The sequence below is a fragment of the Megalops cyprinoides genome, chromosome 9, assembly GCF_013368585.1.
Source record: "Megalops cyprinoides isolate fMegCyp1 chromosome 9, fMegCyp1.pri, whole genome shotgun sequence".
Taxonomy (NCBI): domain Eukaryota; kingdom Metazoa; phylum Chordata; class Actinopteri; order Elopiformes; family Megalopidae; genus Megalops; species Megalops cyprinoides.
This window is the reverse complement of record NC_050591.1, coordinates 34171458-34194662: the sequence shown is the minus strand read 5'-3', so window position 1 is coordinate 34194662 and position 23205 is coordinate 34171458. Positions and strand designations below refer to the sequence as shown.

General features: G+C 44.5%; 1 protein-coding gene across 1 annotated transcript; it reads right to left on the bottom strand.

Annotated features, from left to right (window-relative positions):
• Positions 1 to 1922: 1922 nt before the first annotated feature.
• Positions 1923 to 22790, bottom strand: LOC118782947 (transcriptional regulator Erg-like). The gene is made up of 10 exons (XM_036536581.1): positions 22671 to 22790; positions 15186 to 15397; positions 11294 to 11445; positions 9142 to 9345; positions 7255 to 7335; positions 4286 to 4357; positions 3856 to 3918; positions 3665 to 3721; positions 3516 to 3563; positions 1923 to 3199 (listed from the first exon to the last, which is right to left on the bottom strand). Exons 1-10 carry the CDS (start codon positions 22686 to 22688, stop codon positions 2676 to 2678), a joined length of 1431 nt encoding a protein of 476 aa, XP_036392474.1. The 5' UTR covers positions 22689 to 22790; the 3' UTR covers positions 1923 to 2675.
• Between the last annotated feature and the right edge of the window lie 415 nt (positions 22791 to 23205).

Here is a 23205-nt window from a genome sequence, read left to right as displayed (position 1 = left end):
TATTGCTGTTGAACATTCTAAAAAAACTTTTTTTTATGGAGCTCATGAAACTGTGGCCGTTTCTTGGGCTTTTCCTTCCATACCTTCCGCTTTGTCATGAGACACCGGACACTCTCCCTCGAGCTGCACACACACACCACAGAGACAACCAATTAATTATAAATTATAATCATGTCATGTATAAAAATTCTGGGCAGCCCCAGTTTTCCAATATTTTAGCTACCATGGCTATATGAAGAACTCTAAGTGACTTTGAGAGGGGGTGCTTGCTAATGGGAGTGGTCTCTTCTAGGATAATAATGCTCAAGTCCACAAGGCTGAATGGTTTGATGAGCTTGAAAACCATGTAAATCATATGCTATGGTCTCAACTCAGTTGAACTCTTAAGGGTTTATTAAACTTTATAGGGTTTTTTAGGGTTTCCTATATTTCAGCAGGTACCTGAATAAATACATATGGAGACTCTGAGTTTGAGAAAATATATTTTTCCAAATGCACTCACAGTAGCACATGGTAAAACTTAAAATACAGTTCATATACAGTTTACTGAAATGAACTCGCTGAACTGTGACTATATTACCCAGATATCACTCAGCACTTGGCTTAAAGGGACAGCATCCTCTTTAACTGCTCTGAAAGTTCATGGCAGTGCTACTGGAAAAGTACTGTGCTGAATGGAATTGAACAGTCGTGCATTTTGATAAAGAATCTGCCCTCTTGTGGCAGTAACAGCTAAATCACATTTTACGCTGCTGGTGTGATAGAATCTGCTAAGTGTAACAATGCAGACGCACGCACACGCACGCACGCACGCACGCACTCACTCACTCACTCACTCACTCACTCACTCACTCACACTCACTCAGAGAAATGTTTCAGATATTAATATGAGAAAAGCACATTCTGGTTCAAAAATATTTTATTGTAATTGCACAGTATAAAACATATAATGCATCATAGTACATTTTCATTGTACCCTTCCCTTTGTCTCAATGTTCCAGTCCTATGTTAGAGTCCCTGATTTTTTTTTTTTTTTTTTTTGGTTACTCTTATCTTTTCTCAGATTTCCGATTCAAACCTTGAGAATAATTTGAAGTGCTCTGGCAAAGTCTGAGAGTAACTGAAACCTCGGGAAAGGGTTTGGTTGGATCTCCTTACTGCATAAAGAAAATGGGCTTTACAAGGTTTATTGAAAACTGCTTGCAGTGTCCAACTAAACTCTTTCCACGGGCTTACTAGCCTGACTGCCCCTGTGGGCATTGTGGTTTGTTTCCTAAACCTTAAGGCATATTATAGGTCTGAAATGCCAGGTAAGGCACATTTTGATATCTTATGCAATCAGCTTTCTGCTACCAACTGGCAACTTCAGACAAAATACTGTAATGCAGAACTAACAAAAAATTCAAGGGAAGTGGTATCCCTTATCCTTCTCTTTAATACTTTAATTATATATCCCTAATTACTGCAATTTTTATTTCTGTGGCCTGACTGGCTGAGATCAACTCGTAGTGTATAAATGCATAAGTTACAGTATATATATTTATAATATAAAAAAGATATAACACCGATATTGTGCTTCGTTCTAACAAACGCACAGCGTTTGCGAATCAGGAAGAAAAAATCATTATCATTAAAACTTGCTTTTATGAAATCTCTTTGGCAATATGAGGAGTTTCCATGGTAAGGCACTTATAAAACTCTCTATCCACAAACACACTGTGGTCCTATAGTGCATAGAATACCCACAATTCCAGTTCTCTAGATTGCTTAAGATAGAATCTTATTTAAAGTATTCCATTTAAGAAAAACAGTCAAGTAGAAGACTTTCCTTCACCTGCAATAATGCCATAAAAACTACTGTGTAGCATAAAATTGATAAATATGGCAGTTTATATCCAAAGGATTAATACTGCATGGTCCCATTAGTATTTCAGTGTCATCCAGAGTCTCTCTCCTCTACAATGTGAATCTTTCTTGTCCTTTCAGCTGGCCCCTATGCCACCTCTCGCTGCTTGTCTCTCTCAGCTTGCCTGTCTAGCGCTGTTCACGATAAGACCAGCGCCGCCGGAGTTTGTTTCACAGTTTTCAGCTGCTGTTCTGCCCTCCACCCTCCTCACGCATTCACACATTACTGTTCCACTCCACGGCTTCGCTGCTAACTGCGCCTTCTCCCAATCTTTCCCCTTCCATTACAGTTTATCATATGCTTAACACTTTAATGTTTACATGTAATAGGAACTCTCTGCGCAGCTCTAATTAACTTCCTGTAGCAAGTCCGCTGCTCTCTTAAGGAGAAAGTTTACATTTACATAAGATGGCATGGCCGTACATTTCTCACTGACTCTCTCTGGCTGACTGTCAGCTCAGCCCACTGGCACCCCCCACATAATCAGCTCTGACCGACATGACCTTCTTTGACCTGCACATTTCTCCATCAGTCATCAGCAGGTTAACCTGCTCACATTCTATCATCCTTTTATCCCTTCCCAAATCCATACCCTAAAACCGCCCCTAACACCTGCTCGGTCCCTTATTCCTCCATAACCATCCCTTCCTGTCTCCCTTCATTTGTACCCCTGTTTTTGCCCAGACCTATGCCCCCCTTTTTGGCTGTTGGTTGTTTGTTTCCCTTTTGTTCCATTTCAGCAAGAGACAGCACCCCCCAAAACCCCGGTCTAATAGTATGTGCCCAAATGAGGGGGCACGTGGGTGGTGGGGTGTCGGGAGCTGGGGTACACACCCCCCGGGGGGGAGCCCCAGTAGGGGTTGGGTGCGGGGAAGAAGCCGGAGGAGTTTACGGGCAGAGGTGGAGGGGGGTGCGGGGCCACAAAGTTAATCTTCTGCTGGTGCGGGTGGTAGGAGCTGACGTAGGACAGGTCCGAGGGGTACTTATACACGGAGGAGTCCGGGGGGTGGGGCTGCAGCGCCTGGGCGATGCCGTGGAAGTCGAACTTGTAGGCGTAGCGCTTGCCGTGCACCTTGGTCATGATGTTCTTGTCGTAGTAGTAGCGCAGGGCGCGGCTCAGCTTGTCGTAGTTCATGTTGGGCTTGCTCTTGCGCTCGCCCCAGCGCCGCGCCACCTCGTCCGGGTCCGTCATCTTGAACTCGCCGTTGGTGCCCTCCCAGGTGATGCAGCCGGCGTTGCCGCTGTCCGACAGCAGCTCCAGCAGGAACTGCCACAGCTGGATCTGACCCGAGCCTGGGGGAGAGGGAAAGGGGAGTCCTGCAGTCACCTTTTACCTGTAATTACTGTCACCTTTTACCTGTCAATCATGAACCACCAGGAAACATGTACTGTCCATAATTCAATTAAGATACTGAAAGATCACGAACATGATAAACATCATCTCCCAGAGCAGTGTGGTGTAGTGGTAAAATGTAAGACTTGTAACCAAAATGTTGTGGATTCAACTCCCCACGGAGCCACTACTGTTGTACCCTTAGGAAAGGTATTGCACCAGCTGTATTAGCTGATGAGATGTAACCATTGTAATAGAGACCACTCTTAGTCTTACCTGGATTTGCAAGTCTGCTGCTGGTCGGTCCCAGGATTTGGTAGGGATCTGGAATGGAGAGCAGCAGACATGGGGTCTTAATGCTATAAACGGCTGTCTCATCACCTGCCTGATTATCAGCACTTACTGTGATAGGAGCCGTCACTCACCAAGCTGTGGCCTCTGCTCCTCAGTTTTGGTCACTGCAGCAGAAGAAGGCTGGGAACCTAAGAAGGGAGGAAAATACGGGCAACTGTACGTGAATACAGACCTGGCGAACTGTCAGTGAGGCACTGTGGTAGATTCACAAAGGCACAGCTTAGACACACCTCCCTATCAGACGCTCTGACACAGCACTCACCTTTGGAGGAAGACACTGCTTGCGGTGCCCATCCAGACCTTCTTGCGGCCTCATAGGCTATGTCTGTGTGACGGCAAAACAGGCAAAAGTCAGCAGTGCTTCAGCTGCAATGACTGCCTCCCACCAGCAGAAGGAGCAAGCACACAGACTTTACCGTGTGCCCTCTGTGGTTCACCTCATGGGTCACCGTAAGAACAGCTAGAGTGACCATCAAAGTTTCTTAATTCTTTCAGAGGCAGTCAAAATGAAGGATAAGGACAAGCTCTTTTCTCACTGTTCATGAATTATACAGTAGGGGAGAACAATGTCTGAGCAGGCCATTGTTAAATTACTTTCATGACAATTTTGCTTCGATTGAAATAAATATGGGCCTCCTGTATATCAGTACCGTACCCCAGACTGACTGTCTAACACACAGAGCAGCACCCACCTGATCTAGCGTTGACTCTGGGAGACGCATCGGAGTACAGAGGGGCGTTGGGAAAAATGAACCCCGCGCCACCTAGGGGCAGACAGACATGAGGGAGTTTTCAGAATCACAATTCGGAGCGCAGTACAGCACCACAGCACCACAGCACTTTCTATTCTGAAGACAGTTTGGCTGGCAGTAAAGCACAGAGCAAGGGCCAATCAGGAAGCACAATACCAGGCTGATTGGTCATTGGTTACCTGGTTTGATTTGATTATTTGATTCTTTAGAAATCGCCTGATAAGCCACAGAAAAAGACTAATGCCATCAGGTGAACATTTCAGAGACCAGCAAAAAAAAGAAAATGTAAGAAAGCATTTGCATCTGCTATAAAGCACTAATTGTTGTAAAGGAAAACTGCTGTTAACTGCTTTAACAAATATGCAGCAAACGGGTGAGTCTGGAAATGTATAGAGTGGATAAATCACTAAAAGCTGACTTCCTCGGTTTGTTACACATACATACACTACAGTACATAATATATACTTTACATCGGGGTGTCAAACTCAGCTGTATTTGCAGGTGTGTTCATGTGTGAACTAGACATTTTTGTTTCCTCATTTGTCCAATTAGTTAATCAACTGGATATACAGGTGTGTGTTTTCAAAAAGAAATGATCGTTTGAATAAATGTGAAAGAATGTCAGCCGAAGTAAATGGTTGGCTGGTAAAGGGCAAGATTCATGCTCATCTTACACATGCACCAACATTGCTTTAGTGTTTTTTTTTTTGTTTTTACTCAAGAAGTTTACCTTCTTTGAGGAGTAGGGAAAATATGTGTCAGGGCTCCGCCCCCTTAAGCCGCAGTGTTTTTGTTTTCCCTGTCTTTGTGCTTTTGTTTTCCTTGTGTTCTCTCTCCGCCCTGCTCCCCGCCTGGTCCCCGCCCACCTGATTCCCTCATTGCCTGCACCTGCCTGCCTGCTCACCTGCTTCCCATCTCCTCGTTACCCCAGCCCTATATCTTCCCTGCGTGTCTCTGTCTTGTTGCTCGTTCGTTTCAGTGTGTTTCACCTGTCTCGTCCCCGCGCTTTATTTTCCGAGAGTTGTTGCAACATCCTGCCTGTTTCCTGACCTCGATTCCTGCCTGCCGTTTTGGATCTGATCGCTGCCTCTCACCTGCCCGATTCCTGACCCTGTTCTCCCTGACTCCCGATTTTGGATTTGCCCCCGGATTGCTTCTCTGTGTTTCAAACCCTGCCTGTCCCTGGATTTACGAACTGCCTGTCCCTTTCTATTATCGCCTGGAACCGGAACATCCTGCGGTCCGCGTTTGTGTCCCGATCTCCGGCACTAACAATATGTGCCTAACCATTACACTAGTCATGATCATATAGAATGGCAATACATACAGTTTTTCCATGATGAAACAGATACTGCACACATAACATAGATCTGGTCTCGAACAGCAATTTCCATATTTTACAGCAAATATATTTTGCTCAGAGACCCCCCTGCATCCACTGCACAAGAGAGCTGCAGTCATTGTTCCACATAGCTGTATTAACAAAGACCACAAGTCCCTTCACAAACAATGCCCTCTTTCAGAACAAACGAGTCCAATGCCGCATTATCCTGGTCACTTAAAGACACTTAAAACACTGGCGGTGAATGAGAAACCAACAGTTTTGTCACCCTGGTCTGGATAAAATGTGGCTGACATGTGTCTGATACACACAGTGCCTTCTGATAAACAAAGTTGCCATTTATCGTCTGTGTGAGCTGCTGTTGGTTCGCTCTGACAGCCGTGTCAGCTGGCAGCACGCCCCCTCTCTGGTCCTGAGGGCCAGAGCCGCACGCCTCCTTTTGGACGCAGCCCCCTGTTTCGGGGGGTGTCAGGGGATGGGGACGTGGAGGTGCACAGTGCAGTCCGACACAAATTTTTAACAACAGCAGTGAGACACACTACAGATGAAAGATGACAGGTGGATCAGTGGTTTTTGAACTTTCTGGAATTCCATCATTAAATTCACAGAGCAACATTGGGGACTGAACTCATCCATATGAACTAAAAGAGGCAGGACAGCTTCAGCATGCAGACTGTATGATCGTGGTTATCCTCTTAGAGCTGAGAATGTCTCATGGACACTTAAAGGACTTGGAAAAACTGATTTTGCATGAAGGCACCAAATGCTTGGATCACCCAGCCAGCCCAGATGAAAACCATCACAAATTATATTTAAAATTATATTTAAAAAAAAATAAATTTGGAAAAAAAAATTGGTGGTTGTGTTCTTTTAGAGTACCCTTGGGCTTAAATGTCATGCAGTGTAATTGATGAGCATGTTTCGTTTTATTTGTGGTGGTTCATTGCTGGTTTGTGTTTCTGTATTACCCTGCTTTCTGCCACAGGGCTCTCCAAAATGAGCTGCTACATCTCAATGGGGTTTATTCCTGGGCACCAAAAAAACATTTTCCCTCACGCATGTTGTCACAGGTGATAAAGGATTCCATCCCATTTTCAAATCAGAAAGAAGTATGTAGGATCTAGAAGTATTTTGGTGACTACCTCTGAATGAAAGCATCCATGTCTCTTGCTATTAGGATGGAGAAAATGCCATTAAAATGGAAAATGGAGTCACAGCTAATCACCTGACAATGTCACGGGACGAACAGAGATAAATATTGTTCAACATGTGAAAATGTGGATCTCAGGTGTGAATAAGCTTGAAGTGATCAACGGGTAACTGTGCAGACAAAAACCCATAAACAACGCTGAACTCCCGCCAGGAGTGCATCTAGCCCAGAGTGAAGAAGAGGAAAGGGTAAAACAGAAACCAGCACACTCTACACATCTCTGCAGAAACTGAGCTTGACACCCAAATTTAAGATATACACATAAATCTGAGAGTGTATGTACACGTGCAGTCACTGCGCTCGTCATAAAGGGCCAGAGCAAACCAAAAAGGAGGAGGAGGTGCTGTTTCTGCTTACCTGTGTTGCGGGCATGCATTAACCGCGGGGAGTTTTCTAAGGCTTTGTCAACATCATCTGAAGTCAAATGAGGAAGGGGAGCTGAGAAACAAAACATTCTTTTGAAAGAGGAAATCAACAGCAATGGCTCAAAATAACCTAGAATGTGAGTGGTGTGCAGACGCCAGCCAAACGTGTTACAGTCATGACCCTTGGTGAAGCACCAAGCGGTCCTGCTCTTAGGTTGGCGGGTCAGGAGAGAGAGGGCTGGGGGGCGAGAATGTGGCATACACAGCTGGAGAGAGAGGGAAGACAGAGTGCTGGGAGATAAAGGAGATCAGCCAATTGCTGCAGCCTGCACTTATCTGCAAAATGTGCATGCTTTTATGAAATTTAAATGCAAAATGCTAACACGCATGGCCTGACCAACTTGCAAAGAAAATTAAATCATAAAATAAGCCCCTTGTATGCATTGTCCTGCGTTATGGTGCACGTATAAAAGAGGACAATACAATCCAATGTCAGTTATTTTGTAATTGCCGTTTGAGCCTACGTTGGAAAAACACATCGGTCTGCTTTTGCAATGATGCAGAACACCATCATGCCGCACTGAAACTTCGACCAACACTGAGAACACCCTAACCACCAAGCAGCAACATGAAGCAGCTGTGGAGGGTATGTTATGGAGTGATGCAGTGTTGCGTGTCCTGTCCCCTGCTAGGAGCCTGCTGCTGAATTTCTGCAGGTTGGGGAGACCTCACTGAAAGGCACAGGGAAACGCTGGGCTGTGTGAGGCTGAGGCGTGTGGGACGGCTTTCCGCAGGGCAGTGGGTGGAAATGGAGAAGGGCCAGGCCCAGAGTGAGCGCAGCCAGGCAGAGGCAGTGGAAGCTGTTCCCTGCAAAGTGCCGTCTCCACACACCAGCACTGCTACGCCACAGCGTGAGCTCAGACAATGCAGATCTGATCTAATTCAGCACCATTTACAGACTGTGCAGTGTTATAGGTGAAAATAGTATGGATTAAATTTGAAAATTTCAAGACAAAGGAAATTGTTTCCTCTGAATGCTTCAGCTGACAGTTAAAAACAGAGGTTTAACAGCACAAGATTCGCCTTAAGAACAAAAAGATAGCGTTTGTATGACAAATCTCCAAAGTGGTGGAATGCTTGCCAATCCTAAGCAACTACATTTTAGCTTTTGGAGTCTATAGGAAATACACTGGCACAATCCCAATGTTCTAAATAATGACTGGGTCCTGACGGAAAAAAAACAGCAAACAGATGGTGTGACAGATGTTCTATATTACTTTTCAAATAATGTCCTTCACCAATTAAGTTTTGAACTGAACAGCGGTATATGCAAATGAACCCCAACTGAAACGTCCTTTCAGATAGTAAATGCACGCCAAAAAAAAGCTCTCTCCCAAGAGATCTATCTGGCGTACAAATGACAAATAATTGTATGAATGCACCACAACAAATCCATTTGGATTGACTGATTCATAGACTGTTCATTTGACTGATAGATTGGTTGATGTACATTATAGTTAATGTGGCTTGCCAGACAGTCTGAGATAATTATAACCCAGAGGGCTGGAGATTCACTAGTATTTGTAGATTGACTGATCGGTTTGTCTATCAATATTTGTAATGATAACTCACTCAAGCTATTTTACTGTTGTAATTGGATTTGGTACAGGATTGCCTTGTATGCTGTCTGCATAATGGAGACACAGAGTACAGATAATTTCTAAATCTTAAATCTACACCATGCAAAGCAATCAGCAAACCATCTAGCATGGGTAAGCTAATAGACAGATATGCCTACTCCTCCTGTATGTGTTTATGTAAATGCTAACACGTGCAGGTAATGGTTTGGAGGTTTCCTAGGCCCCGGGACGGCGCTCACCCTCTCGGAGGTAGTGCAGGTGGGACAGGAGGATGTCAGCGGTGTAGGAGGGCGTCAGCCTCAGGAAGTCCTCCTTGCTCATCTTGCAGAGCTCCTTGCCGTCGACGTTGTGGAAGGCGGAGACGTCCACGTCCAGCAGGCTGTACTCCTTGACGGCCCACTCCAGCCACTGCCGCACGTGACTCGTCGTCCAGAGGGCGGGGTCTGCGGAGCGGGGGGGGGGGGGGGGGGGGGGGGGGGTGCACCGATCACGCGTCACCCTGACACGCCCACTGTACACATGGCTCTTTAACATGTGCTGTTCATGCACACAGCTATGGACAATCGTTTACAGTTCAGAGATGGCGGGTAGAGGGGGTGGCTTGCAGATCCACACTGGGAGCGTGGTTATTAACTGAAAGGTTGCTGGTTCGATTCCCCACTAGGACACTACTGCTGTGCCCTTGGGCAAGATATTTAACCCACAATTGCCTCACTAAATACCCAGCTGTATAAATGGATGAAACTGTAACCAATGTAAGTTTCTCTGGATAAGAGCTTCTGCTAAAGGACAATAATCTTATGTGAATGTAATATTATTGGAAATCATATTTCTCATTGTTCACCTGCTGTGACAGTTTTATGCAAATCTATCTATTTTATAAAGGCAATCTGTTTTCCTGAAACAACGTCCACCGTAACAAGTGCTCCCCTATCCACTCTTTTAAAAATGGAGAAAGGAGAAAAAAGACAAGGCACTCTTTTCATGCAACTCTGACAGAGCAGGAAACACTCTGGGAAGAACCCAAAAGGAACTTTTCCATCCGAGGGGCGCCCTGATTTGGACAGAGGGATGAATATAGCACAGCAGGTTGGCACATACTGAAAAGTCCACTGCATAAACTTGCGGTAGCATTCCTTTCACAATTTAAACCAGTGCAGGGAGCAGGAAGGGTCACCAAGTTCACAGGACAGCTGGACACTGCCACCTGTGTGTCTCCTGTGGCACTGCAGTGCCCAGGAATATCCTGCTGTTTTAAACTGTAGCTAAAAACTACCGCAGTAAATTTAAATTTGAGCAGATCTTAGAAGTGTGCTTTTACAGTGACACATTCAAGAATACAGTCAGATCTACCAGAAGCTTCTGTGCAGCTGAGATGTGCTCTTATTGTATTTCTCTTATGCACAGCAAAAACAGGATGTTCACAGCCTGCTTCGTCATTGTCCGTGCCAGTGGCTGTTGAAAAGGAAGTTGCACTACAAGACCGAAACTATTACTCAACTCCCCCACTGGTGAGGGACAGAGAGGGTCTAAATTGCTGATGCCCAATGGGGACTATGCAAGGGCAAAAGGGGAGATGTGTATCCTATGACACATCCTCCGTTTTCAACTGTTACGGCGAGAATGTTAAGATCAAAGTCACAATAAAAACACACTCCAGACTGAGCCGTGTCTTAGACTGATCTTAAGGGAGCTTTTTAAAGCACCTTAAATCTGAGCTCTTCGATATGTGGAAAGAGTCTTGGTCCCCCTCCTGCTTTATGCTGACAGCTAACGTGTCAGACGTCGGAAAGGCACGGTTTGAAAGCGGCACTCAGGAAGGATCCTTCTGTAAGTGTTTGTCTCTGGGAAAGCGCTGATAAGAATGCTTTTGTGCAGAGTCTCGGAGGGTATCGCAGTTTGGCTGACGCTCCCAGCTCCCCACCTCCTCTCCCCTTTTTGGAATTTTTGGACGAGCACCATAGGAAACGGTCTAGACAACAGCGCGCTGGTGGTGAACACTGAAGCTTCTGTGAAGCAGCTCGGGGGGAAACACTCCATCTGGGTTTATCTCTGAGGCCAAGGCTGGACCTCGATCAAAACTCTAACCTTGGCGTCTGATCAGAATTTGAATCTTTATTCGCATTTATTTTTACTTAGCCGTGTTATCTGACCTTTATTTTACAAGGAAATCCCGAATGAGACAGAGAATCTGTTTTATGAGGGAGACCAGCCCATTAACTGCAGGTACCCGGTGGTGTAGTATAAGTATTGCTTCCTTGTGCTATGACTGGAGGTTAGCTGATGGCTGTGGGTACAGGTACAGACGTCCCTGTGGGGACGATGATGCTATGACTGCAGGTTAGCAGATAGGCTTCAGCTCTGAAGTTCCTCTGCACCTGGTTCACTCACCTGCGGGGACGATGACTCTGCGCTCACTGGTGGTCGTGTTGGGGGGAGGGGCCTGCTTCTCCTCCATGTAGCTGCCGTAGTTCATGGCAACACCGTCAGCTCCACCGGAAAGCCTCCCGGCCTTCGTCACGTTGGAGTTATCTGGAGAGTTCCTGCAGTAGCAAGCAGGGATGTGGGATTCACAATCTACTCAATCAATCAATCAATCAATTAATCTGCTTTTATTCAATACAGCACTCATTTCAGCCAGAGGACCATAGAGTTCTTTACAGTAAGACAGAATACAAAAAACTATGTCTTTGTTCCTGCACATGCACTATAAGGTCAATGGAAACACAGTACAATAGCAAAACACTTGTTTGGCAAATGATAGCTATTACATGGCTAAATACAAGAACATTCATTTAACTGAATGATAAGCCACTTTGTGTATGTTTCTGCATTCTGGCCGCATTCTCCATATATTGACACATAGAGATAGGCAACACTGTGAGGCCCTAACCCTAACCCTGCTTATAGGCATGAGGTTATTAATCTCTCCCCTCCATACTGCAGAGAGGTAAATGCTTTCATTGCCGACTTAGTTAAGAGGATGATTCAAAGGAGTAATGCCTCTGGATATGCTGTGCAAGTGAGGACAGAAAGTCCTTAAATCCACTGTTGAAAACTAAGGCCAAGCCATTTTTCCATTTCATCAAACAATCCCATAACTTTAAACTGACAGTATAAAAGTTATTTTATCTAGTTTTATTCATGGCCACAAAACAGAGGAAGCAGCTGGAATCAGTGGTGTCCCTTACTCACGCACACTTGCTCACTAGTTCACTCACTTACTCACTGAGTCACTCACTCACTGAGTCACTCACTCAATCATTCTCTCACTCACTCATTCTCTTACTCATTTACTCACTCGTTCTCTCACTCACTCATTCATTTACTCACTCGTTCTCTCACTCACTCATTCATTTACTCACTCATTCATTCACTTGGCTGGCTGACTGGGTGAGAGGCTTGCGCTCCAATGATTTTTAAATGTGTGAGAGAGAGCAGAAAGGCTAGAAAAGTAGTCACAGGCATTACCCAGGCAGAATGCTTTCAGGTGTAATAGTCACACACCATCCAGCATTCTCATTAATGAAAGCTAAAGACAGAATTCCAAACCGAAATAGCGGAATCCGTTTTTAAAAATGATGCAAGAGACACAGCATCTGACGAACGACCCAGCATGCATTTGTCATGCAGCCGTTATCGCGTCTGGAGAATCTCCCGTCGGCACGGCGACCAGATGTGGATCACAGTTGGAATGCCTCATTAATGCGCACCACCTTAACATGGCGGCCCAAATAGGAAACACTTGGAATCAAAGGGCAGGAGCCAACCAGCCGTCGGCCCATCCCTGTGTGTGGAGGGAGCTTTGGCTATCACAGATGGTACAGCGTGGCTGATACAGACACATGGAGTGCAAACTCACAGAGCAGCTTTGCAATAACACTGCTGAGACTTTTTATCACAGATTGCATGGACCCCGAAAGAGTTAGTGCAGCCTCCCAGGAAATGCACTATGTGGAGTAATCCTGTCTTAGGATATCCAAATAAGTAATAATATCCAAATAACTAAACAATGACAGTAATCATTAAAATGAACTTCTGAGAGGGACTGTGACATAACCTATACTGACTGCGTCAAGGACAGCCCTCGACACTGGATACTGAGTGCCCTGTGCAAATAGAGATGCTGTTGTCTGTATCCAAAAAAAATTGGAGTTACTGCTCATTTAAGTCGCCAAACTGGTCTCTCTCCTTGAACCAGACTCTATTTCTTGGTGCTCGCTGTTTAATATGACTCAGAGAATCCATGGAGAAATCACCCCCCCCCCCTCCACCCCACCCCACCCCTCCAAAAATCTCTGCTGCCAAATTTTGCTGCAGACCGTTCCAAAAAAACGGAGCGCTTCAGTTTCAGGAAAAGGGAAGTTAATATCAGACATCCCTCACATTTATACTCTGAGAAAAAAATCAGCTTTCGTGCTGAAGCATTTTAAAACATAATAAATCCATTGTTTTCTTACTTGGAAACACACTGTGGTCTCTGAGGAGGATTTTGCTGCAGGCTGTGTTAAATTTTGCTCACTGTATTTTAGCGGCTGGAAACACAAGCAAGCAGAAGTTACACAGTAATGCTATTCTCTAACACTTGCTATTGATGAACCTGTTTGTGGCTTGTGTAACCACCACAGTGTGTATATACATTACTATACATATACACATATTACTATATACATTACCACATATACATAGTAATTACTATTCACATGCACAGTAGTATCAATGTAGGTATAGTGTAAATACAGAAGCACACAGCTTTTGTGCACAACCATTGCTATCATTCCCATTAATAGGCCAATGTATATTTTCACAAAAATATCCCTTAGCTGTGTAGGTATGAATCTCAATCTTGGGCAACACAGGAGGGTACCCTGCCAATATGCCATCATTGGCAATGGCATGTGGCCACTTTCTGTCAATCATCATGGCAACAGTAATAATTTGGACTCTCCTACTCATTAAAATCATGAGTCAATTTTACATTTTATAATTTGGAGAAATGGATCTGAATACAAAGTTTAGACTGAATTCCAACCCTTATGGACTTATGGAACGCAATCTATTGGATGTGTCAATTACTTGTTTTGAAAGGGCATCGTCTCAGACAGCACATTTCTGCACATTCGCCTATGAGCCCAGTGCTGACTTCCCAAAAAGTGGACCACCACACTACCTGTTCTCCAGGTGAGTGGGAGACGGCCTAGAGGACAGGCAGGCTGGAGGAGAACAGGGCCTGCGATGTTGCAGTTGTCCACCTCTCTCGTGACCTCATGGCGGGACGCAGGAGTGAGTGTTCACCCTCCTGCACGTTTTGCCGCAAACGGCCGCCAAAGCAAGCTCTCCGTCTGTCTGCCAAGGTGTGGTCAGAGTCTGAGTCTGCGCTTTCCAGCAGGAGGGCTAGACAAGTCAGAGCCCCAGGCCTTCTGCCCTCCATTTACCCCTGCTTTTATAAATAGGAAAGTACTCTAAACGCTGTACGGTTGTGAGCTTTTTTTTTTTTTTTTTTTTTTGGCCCATTTCTTGGCATTTGCACGCATACAGCAACTCCCACCGCTGGACTTGATCTGAGAGCCTCTGGGATTTTGGAATAAAAAAAAAAAACAAGATGAGAAACCTACACAAGGCAGATATTCTCCCTGCCCTGTCTCAGAGAACCACAGCTCTTTATGTCTCTAGGTGATTAATCTTCCATAAAACAAGGAAACTGTATCCCAGGTTTATTCCAGAAAGACTGTACCTGAATTCACCAAGCCCTCGGCTGACCCCTGGAACAGCACTGGAGGCCTTGAACCACTTCTTTTCAAGTATCAGCTAATGTGCTTGGCTCCTGCATCCCTCTCCCCAGACGGTGGGGAAGTCCATCAAAAAAGAACAAAAAGCCACCTGTTTCTCACTGCTATTCCACCACATACAACAGTGTGGCGGTGTAGCATAGCAGTAAGGAGTAGGGCTCGTAACCGAAAGATTGCTGGTTTGATTCACTGCTGGGCCACCTCCACTATTCCCTTTGGGCAAGGTACTTAACTCACAATTGCCTCAGGAAATATCCATCTGTATAAATGGATAACATGTAAATATTGTAACCAATTGAAATTGCTCTGGATCAGAGCGCCTGCTAAATGACAGTGATATAAATGTAAATATACTTATTAACCAAAACTGTAAAAGGCAGTTCTGTAATGTGAAAAACCTGGTTATGACTGCGTTATGTAATGAGCTAAAGAGAAGCTAGCGTAGCTGCATCAGAGTTGCCACCTGACCGCTGTCTGCGTGTACAAGCACTTACCTGGAGCCGTTCACCTGGCCAGCAGTGCACTCCATCTTGATGCGGGCGGCCGGCTGGGACAGCCAATCGGGCTGCTGGACCCGGGGGCTCAGCTTCACCGTCTGCCCGTACTCGCTGGCTGAGGACGCCGTCATCTCGGGCTTGGGCAGGTGCGGCACTCCGTAGCCGCAGTCGAACAGTGACTGGTCCTCACTCACCACCGACAACGCTTCCTGAAGGAGTTCAGCCAGACACACACCGCTATCACTCCGGACAACCCGAGGGCCATTCCCATAAAAAATTGAATAACATGTAAGATACAGTATTTAATTAGATGCTTTATGTATCATCTGTCTTCTACATAAAAAAAAAAATCTAAAAAAGCCATACAATCTTTTTTGGGTTTAATGCTACAGTACATCCACACATGAAACCATCAAAGTGACTTTGACCTGCTGTTGATTCACCTGACATCTATGGAGTGAGGTATTTTAATGTGACAGAAAAGATAAATTCAAATTTTCTGAAACACTTACTGTAATCCAAACATCCAGACATTCTAGACACTGGCCTGGTCAAACAGTAAATGTATTCAGTGAATTGCTCCATACATGGCTAATACAACCCACCACCGTCACATCTACCTCTCCCAACCCATCAACCAGGGAGAATAAAGCACAGCAAATTATACTTATTTGGGCAATTAAACCAATTCCCTTCCTGCAGCTGTATATGTAACACAGCTATCTGCTGTGTTCTGCACACAGGTGAAAATGTCCACATAATGGACTGTATCTCCATCTGTCTCTACGGCGGTTCTGTTTCACTTTATCACCTTGCTGAACGTGCAAACCAGATCCCCTCACGATTATTGCATTACTCTCTATGATTGCTGAAAAAAATTTAATCCAGATTTTGTGCTCCTCTTTCACACATTCAGACAGCATGAAGCCTCAAGTAATCCACATAATTTATGCTGCTACATTGAAAAATAAAGGGATAAACATTTGGCTCTGATACACAACATATCGTTTTCCAAGGCTATTAGATAATGCCCAAGTAAGAATTCTATGTCCTCATTAAAATCCACCTTGGTGTTTCATGCACAGCTTGTAGATGTGTTCTAACAGCTTTTGGAAATCACAAATATAACTATTGCAATCTACCTGGGACAGAGTGTTCTTTGAATACCTCAATGCGATTGGCTCAGGTTGGCTCAGAGGAATCATGAGAGGCACTTGGGCCAATCAGAGTTGAACGTGTAGTCTTTGGTGAACAAAAAATATGGCCCTCACTTTCCCATCGTTGGAGATACTGAAGGACAGAAGCAATTAGAAGCTCCTTGTTTCTGTCCTTCCCTATGTTTTTAGCTGGAGAAATAAGTACTGTCAGCATATTAAAGATAGTTTGCTGAAACTTCTACAGCAGTCAACACTCACAATAGCTTTTAATCAGAAGCAGCCAGGTTGCGCAGTTGCAAGAACTTTCTGATTTGCTGCAGAAGAGAATCAGACAAGCTCCTGAGATACGATCAGAGCTGCCAGGAGACCACAATGACAACCACAGTCATGCAGATACCGTGGTATCTGTTCTCTGAACATCCTCATTCAAACCACACACTAACAGCTGCTTTAACCCGATTGGGTTTCTCTAGGCAGAAAGTGAGAACAATGGAGGAACAAAAGAAGCACATAACTCCCTCTACATCCCCCTCACCTCCTCATGCTCTGTATACAAGGTGATTTGTTTCCTCAGACATAATTGATTTGCTGTGCACATTGAACAGAATTGTCAGATACACAGGAAAATACAAATTTCAGACTCCACATGTGGCACGAACTGTTTGACCCTTCTTCAAAACCACTATGTTTATTGGGACTCATTAAATTCCTGTCATTGTGGACACAGCTTCTCAAACCACAGCACGCTAACACCAAAACTCCATTAGCAGAGAAGCAAGCCCCAAACAACCCTTATCAATCAACCCCTGAAGAAACCAAAGCAGTTCTGATGGCCCCCATTGTTCGCTAAATGAAAAATGAAACCACAGCATTGAGGATGTTCCGAAGAGCATTCCTAAAACTACACCCCACCCCGCTTAAAGGTTACTTTGGCTGGGTCTGTAGGCCTATGCACTGGCCTCCCAGGCCCTTCCTGGTGGGTCAAGAGGCTGGAAGGGGATCAGTTAGAGGAAAAGGAAGCCGTGTCGGAAACCAGATTGATCTCGCGGCCACTGTTCCTCCCCTGATAAGTCATCTGCAAACCCCATCATCGACCTGACTGGGCGATTAAGCACCAGCTGACAGAGCTGGAAGGGTCAGAGCGTATGGCTCTGACAGGGGGGGAGGGGGGGGGGGGGGGGATTTGGGGCGGGGGGGGGCAAAGGTGCTTCTGTTCCTGTGCAGAAGAGAAAACAAAGCAGAATGATGTCCACTTTTCCCACCCTTCCACCAAGCATTTGACCTCAGCATCATCAATCACACAGTGGGCACACGGCACTACAGCTCCTTTCTCTGGTAGGGGGGCCTGGAGCACTAATAGAAAATACAGTTGCTCTTTTGGGGGCAATTTCAACATCACCAAAGTAACGGGATTCTGCTCTCTGTCACAACTGAAATCAAAGCCGTGTGAATTCCACATTTCAAAGATGATTTTTCCACACGCGGCTATTTAGAGTTGTAAAATGGTGTCCTGTTTTCAACAGCAGAAAGACAGGGTACTGTTTACATCAAATAAATGTGGACCATTTTTTTTACACAACCTCAAAGTTTCAGTTGAAGAAAAACACATATTTAAGAGGGGAGGGGAAGGGCTTTGCACAGCTCTCGTTTTTAACACTGTGACATCATCCACAGTAAGATGAATACCAAAAATGGCTGCTGTCTCTGTGTGGTAGGCCAGGGCAGTCTGGACAGTCTGCACATTCAGATATTTATGTTTTATGTTGGGGCTGATCTGAGGTCAGTCTGGACAGCAGATTCAAGGAATGTGCTTTCTGCTGGGACTAAGCTGAGGTCAGTCAGGACAGCACATTCAAGGACCAGGACTCAACACACACATAATTCACATAACACACTGTTTCCACTTATGTTAAAGGCCTAATCTTTATTTTCTGTTTTATTTTATATAATTTGGAAAGGGCTTTGGCTGGGCACCCTGTATGAAAACCACTGTAAAAAATAAAGTTATTATTGTTATTAACCTAAATTGTTTCGGTAAAGATCCAAAAGTATAAAAAGGTAATAAAACGATAAACTGTAAGCTATAGAAGCTATAAAAGTTGCCGTGGATAAGGACATAAATAATTAAAGCTAGAACATGAATATGCTTGCTTGCTTCAGTCATGCAATTAAGCTTTCCTTATTTGTCATTAATTCTGCATTTTCATAACCATATGTTATGCACCCACCCCCCCCTATTGCAATGCTGTTTTGAAATTGGATGTTGTACAGCAGGCTCATCTCACTGTGACAACATCCACACTAATGCAGGAGCACTGAAGCGAGACCAATGCAGTCTTCTGATAAACTCACGTGTAGCCAATGGCTATCTTTCACACCGCGAGCGGCACAGAGTGGGCGATCATTGGAGGATAGGCGCTACACCACTGGCGTCTCCCAAGCAACTCGTGAGCGCCTGACAAATCGCAAGGTGCCTGGGAGCAGTGAGGTGAGGGAACCTGGGCCTACAACAACCCCCCCCACCCCCCCACCCCCGCCCAATCCCTGGAGGAACGAAGCCAGTTTGTTCCACCACGATGGAAGCTTGTGCCTGGTTGAATCGCATCACAGCAGAGATCACATGATAACTCTTGCATTTTTTCAAATTTAAAGACGCCTAGATTACATTTATCAGTTCTATACTAACATATACATAAACATACTGATCAAGATGCCTTGTAGAAGAAGCAAAAAATGCAGATTGTAAACCTAAAGTAGCCTGCCATCCAGACCACGTATGTGCAAATTTATAGTGTTTCGCTCTTTTCATTTCCCCCTATTTATCTATTTTCATATTGGGATATAAAGGTAAATAATGTTGGGAAATGCCTAAACATAAATGAGGGTAAAGCTCGGGGACAGCCTCCACTTTGCTCACAAACTCCCACTTCCACGTTTTCCTCTGAAAGACATGCACCCCACTCATTGCATGAGAACTAAACGCAACACAGCTCAATGGGAAAATGGCGGCCATTCATTCATACAGATCCCACTGACGACTTCTCCTGAGCACAAAAGCGGCAGACAGGAAACCCCTTCTAAACGCACTTCCTGTGTCGGGGTGAGGGGGGGGGGGGGGGGGGGGGGGTGGGGTGTGCTGACAGGCCTTGAGCACCGGTGTGAGGGCTGTAAAAAAGGGAAGTGCCCCTCTATCTGTGTTTTGATTTTGGCCACCACCGCAGGCCCCTGAGCGTTTTCGGCTGCCCCCTCAGAGGCTGCAGGAGCACACCCTGCCATTTACACGCAGGGAGGAGGAACAATTCGAGCCACTTCAATAATATTAGCTTGCCCTGGCTTTTCCCCGCCATCAGCACGCCCTGAGCTCTGTTTTTACAGCCCACTCCCTGATCTCTCTCTCTTTTGTCTTTCCATAGCGTCACACCGGGCGCGCTAACCCCACCTGCCCGTTACCGCCATTACAAGCACCATTATCACTATTACTTTTCTTAATTTCCGGAAATGCACTCACTCAGGGGGGACATGCAGGGCGTTTGATTGTGCATAGTATATGCATGGGCCACAGTCCCACCTGAGTACCTGAGTTCTCTGTGAGAGAAGTGATAGTTAACTGGAGTCATGACGGGAGTTGGGTAAGACCCCCCCCCCCCTTTCTTGCATATTTGACAGTTTCAAAAAATAGCACAAATACCACGAAAATACAAAAAAAATTCCACAGCACTAACAATGCCATTAAAATCTAAAATGTACTACTGACGCCATGACACTACTCTGAGATGTTCCTCTATGTGGAGTATGTTTTTGGCTCTTGATGTATGATGACATACTCCAGAAACCAGTCCTGTGGTAGACCAGCCTTCTGTCAGGGTTGCACTGACTGTGAATTAAAGATGAAGGAAGATCTGGAACAGAGAGAAATGTGCTCCGACCCAGAGCCACTTACAAAGTAGGGGTACACGACCAATCACGCGCAAACATGAGTCAGACCCTCACACAATTCTGTGACGTATTGTACTGTACTGTACGTGCATACATGCTACAATGTTCATAATAGCAATAATTCATTACATTTACGTTACATGAGTGTCATTTTTCAGACACTCCTATCCAGAGCAACATACGTAGGTTACAATTTTTGCATTTTATCCATTTATACAGCTGGATATTTACTGAGGCAATTCTGGATTAACAACCTCGTGGTTACAAGCCCTGCTCTTTACCACAATGCTACACTGCCACCCCAAATTCAAAAGTAGAACACACAAGTGCATGGGGGAAACAAACAATAAATAGTCAGGAGAAACATAATTTAGTTTAAAGAAGTGAGGCTCTCTGTCTCAGTCCTGTTATCCAGCAGCCAATCAGCACAGCCATAGGGTGGGTCCTTGACCTCTGACCTCACACATCACCCCAGCCTGCCACAGTGTCTTGGCGTCTTTTTAACATAATGCCCTCAAAATCGTATTTTTGTCCACGAGCAGACTTGTCCAGTGTGAGACGTTTTATGGAGCTCTATTTCGGTTTCCTTTATTATCCTGGAATTAAAAACAGTTGGGACCTCTTTACACAAGCACCAAGTTTATTTGACTCTCTCCCTCTCTCCCTCCAGACTGTCGTATATAGCACAAAAAAGCCTAAAGTAGGTCTGGGGTTTATTTTAGAGCATCATAACCTCTAACTAGATGGAGGGGCTATGGAACAGAAGCTTCTCCTGTCTTTATAGCTACAGTAGAGCTGTAATGACATAAACACCACTAAAACTGTGTCTAATCTACCCAAACACTAACAGACCATGCAGCACCTAATTTTGTCATTGCAAGGAAAAATAAACATCAAAAGATTTTTTTTATAACTGCAGTTACACATATTTGTAAAATGTGTTATAATAACATTAATTATGGTAGTGATATTAATAATTGTACAATGATAAATGTTTAATTGTTACATAGTAATGGCATTGTGCTACGAAAACAAAATATTTCACAGCCATTGAACAGGATTTTGGACACCTAAATTATAATTCATGTCCATTTTCCACTATCTGAGTATAAATCATATGTGGTGCATGGAAGCCGTGGACCTTTCCAAAAGAGTGGAAATTAGGACGGCACTACAAAACGGCATTCTGGGAAAATTCCAGGATCCCACCCAAAGGCAAAATAAAAGAAAAGCTCGTCAGAAAACAAGCCCTGTTCCATACATGCTCTGAGTTATTTCTCCCTGGAACCACAAACGGACCATGGTCTTAGCCTACATAATTTCATAAAACAAAATCTAAAAAGAAATCTCAAAAGAGTTAACAATGACAAGGCAGGTTATTATGAAATCAGAAGTCTTCCATGCAAGACTTCTGTCTGCTGGTTTATCAGGAATTTGCCATTAGTTAGCATATTTGTGCCTTCATTCTAATGTATTTCCACTGTCAGGTAAAGTTTCCTTCACATGTAAGTTTCAAAGATGGCTTAGGCTGTTCTGATATCAATAACTAAAAATAAAGCCTCATGTTAATTTTAAGGCATCTGGGAAACATAGGCTGCATAAACACATTAAAACGAAACCCAGCGAATGATTTTGGTTGAACATACATAACAACTAGAAGGCACTTTTCCAGATTTTATTAAAATTAAACAGAGATCATGGGGTGTCCTTGACAAGAACACTGTTTCTCAAGAACAGTTATTTAGCTGGAACTGAACACAAATGCATGCACATTACAATCTACATGTGAAATGTAAATGATTTACTTCAATGAGTCAAAATAGAGCCAAGAAAGAAAAATGCACACATTAAAATAATATCTCTGCCAGAATTTAAGATAATAAATTCTGAATAGCAAATTTACACCATGAAAAAAAGTCCTTTAAATAAAATCCAATAAAATTGTTGCTCCATACAAAAAATACATAATTTTGTGTGAAACAATTTATCACAAGACTGTGATCTGCAAAGCTGAAATTATTCATATTTATTTTTTAATGCATTCACGATTTGCCATTGAGAGACACGGCAAGTGCCCATTTGCGGTGAAAAAGTTCTTCCAAAAAGCGATTTTTATACACCCGCTCTGACCCCCCGTGCTCCGGCGTCCGCTACGCACGGTCGAGCCAGACAAACATTGTCCCGATTCCTCTGAATATTTTTGAAACGTTGCGGACATTGACAAGGCAACAAAATAGGAAATCCTGTCACACCGCTGTACCAGAAGGGTGTTCCCGTTTTATCTGCTGTCCTTCTACCATTAAGAAAATTACAGATACTGCGAAAACCGCCAACGCAAGGACATTAAAAAAAAAAAAACATCGGGATGGCCCCCTTGATTTCAACTTACCTTAATAGTGCTGGCCATTCTCGATCAGGAATATTGATCGAGGTCCTTTATCAATACCGCAGTTGTATTATTATTTTTTTTTCTGAGGAGAGAACAAGCGTTGCGGTTTTGCTAGCGTTGTTTAGAACGGATGAGATTGTGCTAACGCTGGGAAGTGAAGTCAGCCAATAGCAGGAAGGGGTTTCTATTGGTTCTGGCCGCCACAGCTCGAAGAAACAGGATATTTGGGAGCGAGGAGATAAGAATGGTTGAAAACAATGTTGTTTTTCTTGATGATGTGTTTGAGTTTTTTTTCCCTCTATGTGGGATGGGGGGGGGGGGGGGTAGTGGGGGGGAGGCGGGCTAGCTACAGGAGGTGGGCTTGTTGCCCTGACGATGGGGGTCTGTGGCGTGGCAGGTGCAAAGCTCTTTGCGTGCGTGAGACACACAGACCGGGGGCAGGATGCAGATGTCTGATCATGCGGTCCAAATTTAACGCCGTTCCACACCACACACCCTACCTCCCTCCCAGCCCCCTGTGCACTGCTCTGAAACT

What these genes read in the sequence shown, in the direction of transcription:
- LOC118782947 (XM_036536581.1), bottom strand. An exon ending in CAGAGTCATCGTCCCCGCAG is followed by an intron (nt 9,346 to 11,293) that starts GTGAGTGAACCA and finishes CCCGCTCCGCAG; the next exon opens with ACCCCGCCCTCTGGACGACG. An exon ending in GGAGCAGAGGCCACAGCTTG is followed by an intron (nt 3,564 to 3,664) that starts GTGAGTGACGGC and finishes TCTCCATTCCAG; the next exon opens with ATCCCTACCAAATCCTGGGA.